At 43.7% G+C, this 12,606-nt stretch overlaps 1 protein-coding gene and 1 long non-coding RNA gene across 2 annotated transcripts in view; both read left to right on the top strand.

Annotated features, from left to right (window-relative positions):
• Window positions 1–12,606, top strand: part of TANC2 (tetratricopeptide repeat, ankyrin repeat and coiled-coil containing 2) — a 164,910-nt gene that overhangs the window by 111,083 nt on the left and 41,221 nt on the right. The window contains exons 11-13 of the mRNA XM_017740549.1: window positions 4,826–5,057; window positions 7,779–7,945; window positions 9,407–10,014. Of these exons, the coding sequence (XP_017596038.1) occupies window positions 4,826–5,057; window positions 7,779–7,945; window positions 9,407–10,014 (1,007 nt within the window). The remainder of the gene's footprint in view (window positions 1–4,825; window positions 5,058–7,778; window positions 7,946–9,406; window positions 10,015–12,606) is intronic.
• The window catches only part of LOC108448248, a 9,442-nt gene continuing 7,150 nt past the window's right edge, over window positions 10,315–12,606 (top strand). Inside the window, exons 1-2 of the long non-coding RNA XR_001864057.1 lie at window positions 10,315–10,326; window positions 11,612–11,617. This is a non-coding gene — a long non-coding RNA (uncharacterized LOC108448248). The remainder of the gene's footprint in view (window positions 10,327–11,611; window positions 11,618–12,606) is intronic.

The following is a 12,606-nucleotide window of genomic DNA, read 5'->3' on the forward strand; positions in this document are numbered from 1 at the left end:
GAGCCGGGGTGGGGCCCCCGGATGCTCTTCCCCCCACCCCCAAAGCCACATCCAAAGCATTGCTAACATTGCTGCAGGCATATAAAAAGAGAGTGCTCCTACCTTACACAGAGGTGGAGGGATTCATTGCTGCTGAGGCTTGATGCCCTGGGCCACTAATGAGTTTCAGAGGGCATTTACCAGCATACTCAGCTATGTAAAAGTAATGAACATTCCCAATAAACTGGGTCACCACATGCCACATACTGTGTCGCAGTCATGTGCAGTGGATAAAATACAGCAGTGCTGATGGCCATTTCCATTATCACAGCCAGCGCTGGGCCTGGCATGTGGCATAGTGGCAGGGCAAAGTGTTACACTGCATTTATTTGAAGCTATTTTGTATGGGTCAAAAAAACAATCTTGTTACAAGGTTAAAATACAATGCTGAATGCCTTTAAGAGCACTGGAGGGAGTGGGGTGTTGCTGTGAGCTCAGGGGTCTGGGAGGTTGGTCCAAGGCGGGGTTGGCTGTCCTTACACGACACACTTCCAGAAGGAAGCTAAGACAAACCACAAAAGAGGTGTGACAGCAAAGGAGTGCTGCCTAAATGGAGTAGATTCTGTTTCAGAACTAGTGCTGGAGAACTGCTTAGAATTGGCCTGTCCTAATAATTAAAAATAACTTATTTCCCTTGAGCCATCTCCACACCCTCCCACTCCTTTGATGTTCATGCTGTCCTTCCAGCCTTTCCCCTGTTACTGTCATCTTCTCCCTCTTCTGCCATGTCACTTGTTCCCCTTCTCTTTCTTTTCCTCCCTCACAGTTCAGTCCCTTCTCACCCTCTGTACTTCATGATTGATACACAGTCTCTTTTGTGTCTCATTTTTTTCCCTCTCCTTTGCCCTCTCTACCCTCTTGCTCCTGCTCCATTCGTGTGGCTCTTGCCTGCTCATCCACCAGCATTTTCCATTATCCTCGGAATAGCAATTTTTTGCTTTTAACATCCTTCATCCAGCAACTGTTTCCCTCAGACAGCAGGAAGGTGAAGGTTACATGGGGCTGGATGAAGGCAGAAGTGGGAAGTGATTGTGGCAAAAAAGGGAGAGTAGAATGGCTGGTGTTGGAAGGGTTGGGAGAAGAGACTCCTGAAGACCTACTGGGTTAAACACCTAGAGAGAATACAAATAATGTCTTCATCATTCTGCTTTGGCAGTTAAAAAGATGAAGTTTGTGTAATTTCAGAGTAAATGAGTGTTTTGGGGCTCCTTAACCCCACTTTAGGAGGAAATGGGGTCATGTTGGCCATGATCTGTTCACAGTGCTCTCTGTCCCCACATCTGGTGTTCCTCAAGCCCTGTAACACTAATTAATATTTAGAAAAATGAGCTACCAAGAAGCACATGATAAATGTGCTGCTTTAGTGTGCAGCCAGCTGGACTCTACACATCATTTTAGAAGAGGAGGTGCTCCTTGGAAGTAAAATACTCATCATACGAGTGTGAATTATTTTGCAGCTCCTTTTCAAGCAAGAAAAGAAACTATACAAAATTTTAACTTCAGGCATTTGATATTTAATATAAAAACCATAACACCTTGGTTTCTCAGTATGGAGTCACTCGACTCCATTCTCAGCCCTTACAAAAATTACGTGAGCAGGTACTTTGAACACTCGACTGGATGTAGGTGTTACTTTTCCCATCCTTTGTTGTAACCCACTTCTTGCTTTAGGGTTGTTTATAGGCCTTGTGTACTTTGCAATCCGGTGATTTAAATTTAGTCAAACTTTAAACCAAGGAAATAATTTAACAAACCTGATAGCTGAAATAAAGGTTTAAAAGTTTTGGAAGTCTAATTTAGTGTTTATAGCATTTAGTGCAATGGGATGACAAAGTTCAAATTGAAACTATGGTTAGAAAAATTATGTCTTAAGTTGTGTGAGACACAAATAAATGTTTGCTGATCACAACATCCAGGTGTGCCCATACCTTTGGAACCACATGATGTTCCCTGTTGATTTCATTTACTGTAATAGTTTCTAGATAAAATTAAATGTTAATTCAAGGATTTGTTTATGATAAGGCATGGTTGGAACTTGTTCAAGCAGTATTTTAAGTCAAAGTAGTTAGATCCGTGGAAAATGAAACTTTTATTGAGAGAGAGCGCACCTTTTCCAGTGAAAAGTTAATTTCCAGCAGATACAAATTTGTTTGTTTGTTTGTTTTTTGGCTTATCCAGTCAAGCAAAAGGAGGAGAAATCAAAATCACTTCAGAATCATGATTAGAACAGAGAGTGGTCATTTCAGATGCTGAGCAAAAGCCTGGATGTGGTCTCCCATACGTTAGAAGAGAATCCTTAGCAGTGAAGCTGGTAATCCATCCCTCTTCCTGGAGGAATTAACCTTGAACAATTAATAAAGTATTTAAGGTGAAATAATTGGAAAGGGAGCTTTCCCGGAGCATTAGTGGCATTCAACAAATACAGGGTAGAAAAAATGGTTTGAACCGGTACGGGGTGAGCCCCATCCACACCAGCCCCTGGCCACACTGGAGGCTCTTGCCCTCCCTTCTCACATTAACCTGGTCTCATTCCCAAGGATGGAACAGATGTGGAAACCTTGAAAAGTTTTTACAGTGTGAGAAAACCATTTCCCAGCCAGCTCCTTGTAAGTGAGGAGGCTGATTCCCAGCTCAACCTCCAGCAGCAGGCTCCACTTGCAGCACTGGCTTTTGGCAGCCTCTCTGTGATTTGAAGATTGAGAAAATGTGATAGAGAATAAATAACATCAAAATGAAATTCTGGCTCAGGTTGCATCTTCTGAGAATGTCATTCTGCCTTTGCTTTGGTTGACTTCCTAGAATATTCCTTGCTTACTGCTTTAGCTTCAGATTCACCCATTAAACATTATGTTTATCCTACTGGTTAATAAGGCTTAGTTGATACACCAGTAAATCAAGCACAAGCATCAGGAATCATGGAATCATAGAACTGTTAAGGTCTGAAAAGACCTCTAAGATCAAGTCCAACTTGATGTACGGGAAGGGACTGAAATTAATTGGGTTGTAATTGTATCTGATGGTGACCATTCCTTTCAAGAGTATTTTGCATGACCCTTTTTCCGTGACATGGCTCTTCAGATTCCTGGAAGAAGTTAATTGGCCTCTCATTAAAAGAGACTTTATTTTTGTGTCTACACACGAATTGTGTAGGAAATCAGAGTAATTTCTGTTAGTGGAACCTGATATCAAGGAATAGCAACTTACGGACTTCATTCTGTGAAATCCACAAGTTATGATCCCCAAATAAATAGGATTGATGAAAAGAAATCATTACCTTTATAATTACTTTACATAGTGAAGTTCTCTAAGGGAATTCATTATATTTTAACCGGCCGGTCGGAAAAATTCTGTAAGGAATTTGGAGGTATCCATTAAAACTTAAATACATGTGTTAGAGCTTGATGCTTGAAATAACAGCCCAGCTTTCTCATCGCTGAATGTGCCACACCTCGTTTTGACTGTGAAAGGAAATTATTGCAGTATACCTCATTGGTAATTCCATATTGAAAATTAAAAGCCCGTGCTGAGGCATTAATGGGTGAAGACCCCAGAGCCTGATGTGTTCATTCCTTGGTAGCATCCTTCACCACCTCGGCCACCCTGGAGCCTCCTGCAATCCAAGGGATAGGTATTGCAGGTGGAGAGAGAGAAAGCCTTCATCATGTCCAAAGCCATGGGCACATTTCATCCCAGCTGCCCCGAGCTCCAGAAAGGCCACAGCATTTCCTTCGCACGGTGTCCTCAGCTATGTTGTCCCTCCCAAGTTCAAACATGCAATTTATTTTGCAATATTCTGTGCTCCAGGGCAGTGGTGGTTTTGGTACAGAACTGCTCCCACCTGCCTTGCCAGGATATTTTTGGATACTCCGTGACATTTAAAAGAAAACCCAGTGAATGGGAGCAGGAGAAAAGCTTTGTGCCCCGGCAGAGGCTCATTCCAAATGGGCAGGCAGTGCCTGAGGCTCAAGGCAGCAAGGGAACAGGAGAAGCTGGGCTGGAGTGGTGCCAGAGCACCACTTCCTGAGGGATTTGCAAGCAGAGACAGATTTTGAGGGCCTTTTTTATATTGCAAAAGAAAACAAGAAAGTTGGCAGCATGGCCTGAGACGATATCACTGGTTTTCTGCTTATTTTAATAAGTGGGCAGAACGTAGCAGGGTTCTAGCAGAGTTTGCTGAGCTGGAAAAATCAGGGGGAAGCTGGGAAAAAAGAAAGTTTCTTTTTGTTTTTTTTTTAATTGAATTGATTTTTTGAATGAAGTGTGGGATCACAGTGTATGAGTAAAGTACAGTGAACCTTACATCACCCCTGGTTCAAGGGAATCTGTAGTTCTGAGGTGCTGCCTTGCTGTGATGGACTCAGGGAGTGCTGTCTGTCCACTTCCACGAGCTTGAAAGTGTGAAAACAGCAAATAAAAAATAAGTTCAAGAAAACAATCACAAGTTATTACTGGCACCAAGTCCTTAAACAGAGCTTGGAGCACAATCCAAGCTCAGCACAGCACTTCAGAGACGTCAGCTACTGTCACTATCCATTTCTGCAAACAGCTACAGCTTAATTTCATTTATTCCTCAAGTGGCAGGTCCAGTCATCTTTCAGGATCAGTGCCTGTTTTTACCAACTGATTCATCTGGATTCTTGTCATGGGTAGTTAACACTCATTGCTCCTAAAGACTTCACCTGCCAGAGCAGATCAAACTCACCAAAGGAAAAACCGCTGGTTTTACAACTGTCCTGACGTGGCTGTGATGAAGACACAGGGTTTTTTGTTCTTTTCTCTTTGCTAGGTCGTGGCTTATCATTACTGCCAGGCCGACAATGCCTACACCTGCCTGGTGCCTGAGTTTGTGCACAACGTGGCCGCCCTGCTCTGTCGCTCGCCGCAGTTCGTTGCGTACCGGGAGCAGCTGCTGCGCGAGCCCCACCTGCAGAGCCTGCTCAGCCTCCGCTCCTGCGTGCAGGACCCCATGGCCTCCTTCCGCAGGGGCGTCTTGGAGCCCCTGGAAAACCTGCACAAAGGTACTCATGTTCCCTGCGCTTGTCCCAAGCTCCCGTGCACCTTTTTTAATTAGTATTTTAAAAACGACACTTAACTGCATCTGGGCATTTAAGCAAAGCAGTGGATTAATTTGTCTGCATCGTTTCTCGAGCTGAAGGGAAGAGGTGGGATTTGGAGAAGCTGGGAAGACTGAGAATCATGGAATGGTTTGTGTTGGAAGAAACCTTAAAGCTCATCCCATTCTGCACCCTTCCATGGGCTGGGACACCTCCCGCTATCCCAGGCTGCTCCAAGCCCCGTCCAGCCTGGCCTTGAACACTTCCAGGGATCCAGGGGTAGGCACAGCTTCTCTGGGCAACCTGTGCCAGGGCCTCATCACCCTCACAGGGAGGAATTTTTTCCCAACATCCCACTTGGCTTTCCCTTTTCTTGCTTCTTTCATATCCCAAACCTGTCCTCGCAGTTCTCAAGGTGAAAACAAGCAACCAGTTCCATCCACAGCACTGCTTACTGTTCTGATTTATTTGTGCAGAGGTGACTTTTTTCCCTTTCCCTGCCACTATTTAGTGGGCTTTGGAGAATCTGAAGCTTTCACCACAGGACTGGTATCATAAAAGTCCATAGACACCCTGTGTAAAGCTTCTGGGGGAGCTGGTGACAAGCCATATCCTGATTACAGGCTTAGAGCTTTTTCTAATACAGCATTGATCTTACCTTCTTTTCTTTCTTCCCTCTGCAAGTTATAACTAATTCATTGTGACAATCGCTAAATTTAAGATCTTTGCTCGTTGCCATGAAAACTGTCAGAGCACTGCAGAGTTCAAGACTGTTGTCCTGCAGAACCATGTTTATTACTGTGCTTTTGCTGCATCTTGGCTGCAAAAATAGTTCAGATAATTTTGTTACCACCCTACACACTACAGTGTAAGATCTAACATGGAATAGATGCAGCTTCTACCAGATTCAAAGCCCTGATGTTCAAATCAGCTCTTCAAAACTGTGTCCAAGCTCTGAGCAGCAGCATCTGGGTCCAACCTGCCTGGTTCCACCAGGCACAAAGCATATGTAGAGCCAGCACAGCATGACAGCAGTTGGTTTTCCTGGCATGGAGAAATGTCACTGTGGGAGGAGCGTGGTTGCTTTTTCCTATCATCACTCTTGGCAAAAAGAAAAAGAAAAAGGATACATTTAGGAACCGCTGCTTTAAAGGAAAATAATTCCTGGTTATTACAGTAGCTCCTTGGGAGATGTTTCAGCTCTTGAATTCAGAGCATTTTGGAGGATTCTTATTTTTCTTGTCAAGGAGGTTGACCCCCATCTGGCCCTAAATTTTGAGAGGTGGAAAAATTGTATGTGAAACTTTTTTTTTCATTTCCTTTTGGACTGCACTCAACACAACTCCAACGGAGCCACTGACCAGGACTCCCACCTTTCAACCCTGCTGGTCGAGAGTGCTGGCAAGTTAATTTACACCACATGTTCTCTAACAAAAGGAACAGTATCTGGAAATTGGTTCTAAAATACACAATATTTAAGGCTCTGTAAATATATCAGCAGGTGTTTTACAAGGTGCTGTTGAAGCTTTAATGCTACTGGGACAAAATTATTGCACAGGTGTTAATGGTGAACGTCACTGAGAAAGTTAGATTCGTGTTTCTCAAATATATATATTTCTTTTAATGTTAAGGAATCTAAATAATATATAGGAGAACAAAGTTCTGATTCTTCCCCTACTCTCTGCTTTCTCCTCTCTCCCTTAGGCTTTATGAGGAAATGAGATGTGGGTATAAAACTTAGGCACTATATTTACTCCAAGATTTCAGAGAGGAATAAAGTATATTTTCTAGTGTACCCAAAAATCTTACTGAGAAGTTAACTGAAAAAGCCGCTAGGGTAACTTTAATGCGAAATACGTATTTTTCATGTGTATGTTTACAGTCCAATAGGGAATTTATGCGTTTATGCATTTATGCAACCTGTTAACGTAAAGCAAGGACGAGATGCTCAGCAGTCCCAAACACAAGGTGTTTGCACATGTCTGTTCTGCCTGGAATACCACAGGGATCACAGGTCTCATCATCAATGAACATTCTGTGCTGGGGTTTTACAGAAAAGTTTCTGATGCAATTTAAAGTCAAAGAGAAAAACTCACCTGCTGCTGGGAATATTGAGCGTTTTGATAGCAGGAGTTTATCTGTAGTACTCTACAGATCAGAACTTGTAGTACTTGTGAATAGCATATGCCAACAATAGACTGAGATTTCCCATTTTACACCTGGTTTTGAGTCTATTAGGCAAGATTACCTTTGAGAAGATATCACTTGAGCCTAAGATACAAGTCCAAAAGTATCTCTATCATTAGTTGTAAAGCCATACTCACTCTCAGTGTCTAACATAGAAAAAATGACTGCATTGTCAGCATCACCTGGGTTGCTATATTCTCCAGCAGCAAAAAAATCCTGTTTAAAGAGTCCATGATTTACTTCTTGTAGGATTTGCAATGCCAGGTTGGAACAAGCTGGTCTAGTGGAAGATGTCCCTGTCCCTGGCTGGAGGGTAGAATGAGATGACCTGTAAAGGTCAATATGCAATTAATGTATCATTAAAAAGGTGCTGCTGCTGTGGGGGTTTTCTTCTTTGGCAGTAGCTGGTCATGCTTTAAAACTCTGTAGTGAGTTTGCAGTACATTATGGTTGCGTGTCTATAGCCTTTCCAATAAATGCTTTTTCTCTTTCTCTCAGAGAGGAAGATCCCCGATGAAGATTTCATTATATTAATTGATGGTTTAAATGAGGCTGAATTTCACAAGCCAGATTATGGAGACACCATAGTATCATTCCTGAGCAAAATGATTGGAAAATTCCCTTCCTGGTTGAAGCTGGTAGTGACAGTCAGGACAAGTCTACAGGTATGTTGGAGACCCAAAACGGGGATAAACTGTCGTTGTCATGGTGGACTTTGGTAAAGAAGATCTTACTGGATGTTCTGGATTTGCTCAAGACCCTTTATTTCAGGTTATCCTTTCGGCTTTTTTATTCTTGGATTTACGTCCATGTCCCCAGGCTCACCCTACAGCTTTGGAAGGATCTAATCCATCATCGTTTATTCATGTCAATAAATGCTTATCAGCAATGAATTCAGATCATTTTGTGAGACAGCTCACATGCCAATAGGCCCCGACTCATGGAGCCATGAGGAAGGCAGGGCCTGATGCCTCTCAGCCTGTGCAGCTAAAGAACGTCCTCAGGTCCATGTGGAAGGGCAAAGGAATTTGGATCCTCATTCCTTTCAGCATGACCCAGAGCAGGATGGTTTCGGTCTGGTGGAGTCAATGTTGGGCCAAGACGTTGCTCAGCTCAAAAGGACTGTCATGAGCAGGTGTGGAAGCTCAGCAGGGAGCTGAGTCTGGTTTCAGCCCCATCGGGGCAGCCAGCCCCCCCATAGTCCTTGTCACTGGGAGTGGCAGCTGCTTCCCAGGATCCAGGAGAGCACAGACTATTTGCTGTTCAGTGCTGAGGTCCATTTTTTGCTCAGTAATGGAGTAAATTAAATATCATTTGGAGGAAATCTTTTTGTAATTGTAAGTAAATTGCATCCCAATGGCTTGAATTCCTCATTTAATTAGGACTTTTGCATCCCTATAGTCTTCACTGCAGCTTGAGTTCGCACTGTGCTCGTCCTCTATTTTCTTGAAGAGCTTATGGCTTTTCTGGAGTCGACCTTGTACAGATCTGTTGCATCATTTCTCCTCTCCTCACAGCGGCTGAGAGCACATGAGGCAAGAGTTCCTTTGGGAAGGCCTTTGACGGTCTTTGGTTTATGTTGGATCAGGGAGTTCAGTATTTGAGCATTCCCTGCACGCAGTGTCCTGCAGCAGACAGACGTCACTGATTTGCACTGGAAAATACTCACTGTTATCTGTCCTGACATTTCCATGCATCTGTGGGATGCAGAAGGATGCTCCCAGGGAGGTTCTTGGTCTCAGCTTCAGCAAGTTTCTCGTGGCCTCAGATCTGTCATCTGGATGTCCATTCCCTCTGACAGGACAGCAAAAGGGATGGGAGGTCAGTCCGTGGTTGGGAATAGGAATAACAGGGGCACTGCTCTGTGTGAATTTACCAGCCCTTTCCATGGATGTAGTATTAAAAACAGTGTCCTTTGTTTTTATTGCAGTCATGTTTCACACACAACCTGCTTGCTTATAGATGAGAGTGTGAGGCCTTGAGTGCACAAACTGCTGTTTGTGTTCTTGCCCTGATGGAAGGTCTTAAAGGAGTCTCAAAGGTGCTATTGTAGTAGAAATTAAGTTTACTTAATGAATAGTAAACGCTGCCAGCATGAGTATCTTTCTTTCTTTCTTTCTTTCTAGGAGATAATTAAGATGTTGCCCTTCCACAGAATATTTTTGGATAGACTGGAAGAGAATGAAGCCATCGACCAGGACCTGCAGGCTTACATCCTTCATCGGATACACAGCAGCTCGGAGATCCAGAACAACATCTCACTCAATGGCAAAATGGACAATACTACGTTTGGCAAACTCAGTTCTCACCTCAAAACCTTGAGCCAAGGGTCCTACCTATACCTGAAACTTACTTTTGATCTTATAGAGAAAGGATACCTAGTTCTAAAAAGCTCCAGCTACAAAGTGGTCCCAGTGTCCCTGTCTGAAGTGTACCTGTTGCAGTGCAATATGAAGTTCCCAACGCAGTCTTCCTTTGATCGGGTCATGCCTCTCTTGAACGTAGCAGTGGCTTCTCTGCACCCATTAACAGATGAACATATTTTTCAGGCCATTAATGCAGGTAACATTGAGGGCACGTTGGAGTGGGAGGACTTTCAGCAGAGGATGGAGAACCTTTCTATGTTTCTTATCAAACGTAGAGATATGACGCGAATGTTTGTTCATCCCTCTTTCCGAGAATGGCTTATTTGGAGAGAAGAAGGTGAAAAGACCAAGTTTCTTTGTGATCCAAGGTAAGCAAATGCTTTGAGAAATCAGAGCTTACCAATGTGTTACTCTGCACTGTTACCTGAATAATTTTATTTTCCAAGGTTGCACGTGGCTGCAGTTACCCAGCTTTGCTCTGTGTACACTGTAGGTCTCTACATTCTGTACTGGTCATCTGAGGTCTTTATGTTGTTCATGGAAAGAAACAAACACTCCATGGCACACACCTGACTTGGCAAACCTAACAGTCATCTTTAGAATTAGATGAGCTGTTCCTCAGAAGGCCCCAGGCTATCTAGCTCAGTTAGCACCAGGGGCAGGTTACTCCTGCCAGCTCAGTCCTGGAGAAGGGGAATCATCATCCCTTTCTCCAAAGGTATAAAAAGCACAGGAAGTGGAAGATAGGAAGTGGAAAGATGAGGAGTGTCGATACATCTTTTGCAGTTGCTTCTTTTTCAAGCTGTGCTCCTCGTAGGTCTACTAAATGTTTTTTTGAAAACAAAGTAAAGAGCAGAATCATTCTGTAGTGATTTTGGATTGTAAATGCATCTGTAATCTCTATCCTGACAGCAGCTAAGTTCCTGGCTTAGCTCACAGGGAACAGAATTTAATCACAGTTAGATTTATATTCTCTAAACCCAGTGATCTCTATTAACAACATTACTTTTGTTTCCAGTGATGAGTGGAAGCAGACAATCTGACTGTAATTCTTGTACTTTATCCCCATAAGTTTTGCTCCATTTTTATGCCCATTTCTTAAAATATGATTATAATAATCAGGGAAACACTCAGATTCAAAGATGTGTCAGTGACCCGATGGTCAGTCTGAAGACAATCTCATGGTATCTGCTGGAGCTGGAAAGCACCTGGCTGATCAAGGCAACTGTGGCTGTTAGTGGTGTCAGAGTAAGTTACCACTTTAAATTTTGAGGTAAACAGGCTGCAGTAGAAAAATATGAAATAGCTCCTCCCAATGGGCATCTTCTTGTTTTTAGTAGGTTCTGACAATATTCCTGTTGAGTGAGCCCTTGGTAAAGTATCTCACAGCAGCAGGTGCCTTTAAAACAGTTCTTCAGTATCCTTACTTGGAAGTCATTAAGTGCTTGTCACCAGGTATTGCTATTCTGCCCTGTTTGCAAGGTCTGTGCAGTACTTGCTCCAGTGAAGCTGAGAGCTTCCTCCATCCCAGTTGCTCCCACCTGGTGCTACTGGTTTTGTCTGGCATGGCTGTAAGAGAGCTTGCTGTCGGCTGGGTAAGGGGACGGCAGCCAGAACTCCTGGCAATTGTCACTGATCACACAGCACCTGCCAGAATGATCCCGAACAAGAGCAGCTCAGAAAAATCACTGCTTTCCAAGTGACTGCTTTCCATCATTACCATGGAAAGAGAATCCAGGTGCAGGATGCTTCCCTGGTGGGTGAGGTGTGTATTGGGTGCTGTGGGTGGTAGCAGTGCCTATGGGTGAGTAACCTGGGGACTGTGGTTCTCTGCATCCAGAAATTCCCTTCATCCTTACAGCGGTGGGAAAGGGCACTCTCAGAATACCAGATTCAGAAGGAAATTCAAATGTGCTGCATTTTAGATGGTTTTGCACTGAAACAAAGCATGTAATCAGCACAAAGGCACAAGTCAGACTGTGTTCACTCAAGTCACCAGAAAGATTTTTGCGCAACATTTGGGTTTGCTGCTGCCTTTCCCGAGCATCACGAACACATCGTGCTGCCCTCAAGACCATTTAGGAGATTTTCAGGTATCAGTTTTCATCTCATATGTGCCATTAATGTGAGGAAATTAATGATGACTTTATGGGGACCACTCATGCTCTGTGCAAGCAGGGTATCTCCACAGCGTTGACCTGACTTAGCTCCTTCCCACAGGCAAAAAGAAGTTCCAGTGCATCAACAGGCTCTCACTGCCATGGGCATGAGCCCCCATACATGCTGGAGGACTAATATATATCTCTGGTGTATGATGTGTACTAATTGCGTTATGCTCTGATGGTAACTAATGAAACCAGATGCAATCCAGAGATTAATAGAGAGGGATCCCTGAGATTCAGCAGTGACACTCCTCAAAATCCTCCTGTCCAGCTGATATTGAGCTCAGAGCATGGGAAACCCTGAGTGATAATTAGGATAAGTAATGATTTTTCATTTTATTTCTTGGAAGAGAGTCATAACTGCCCACTGACAGAGCTCACAGCAGTAGCCTGTGAAAATTTGCCTGTATCTGGTTTGTTCACAGCCAGATGGATTTCTTTCTGCTCACTTGGGAATTGAGAAGACGTGACCACTGTACAGAGCACTCCTCAGGACTCTCATACGTGGAGCTGTTTGACCGTACTGTGTCAATACGTGAAGAGTGAGGTTGCTGAGGCTGATATTTGTCCCCACGAGAAGAGCTTTGAAGTGAAATGTGGTTTTGTGAAGCTGCTTTTAACTGACTGGCCCTGACAGAGTGTCCAGGTGTGAGGCCATTACAAAGGAAATTGGGATAATGGGCCTCATGTCCACTCGTATCCCAGCACTGCAGCTGGGATAATCTTCCTGATTTCATTAGTGAGTGCGAGTTCACGTGTTCTCAGAAGCACGGAAAAGAGGGGAGGGGAGAGCAGGAA

Source organism: Corvus brachyrhynchos, unplaced genomic scaffold, assembly GCF_000691975.1.
Source record: "Corvus brachyrhynchos isolate BGI_N302 unplaced genomic scaffold, ASM69197v1 scaffold47, whole genome shotgun sequence".
Classification (NCBI taxonomy): domain Eukaryota; kingdom Metazoa; phylum Chordata; class Aves; order Passeriformes; family Corvidae; genus Corvus; species Corvus brachyrhynchos.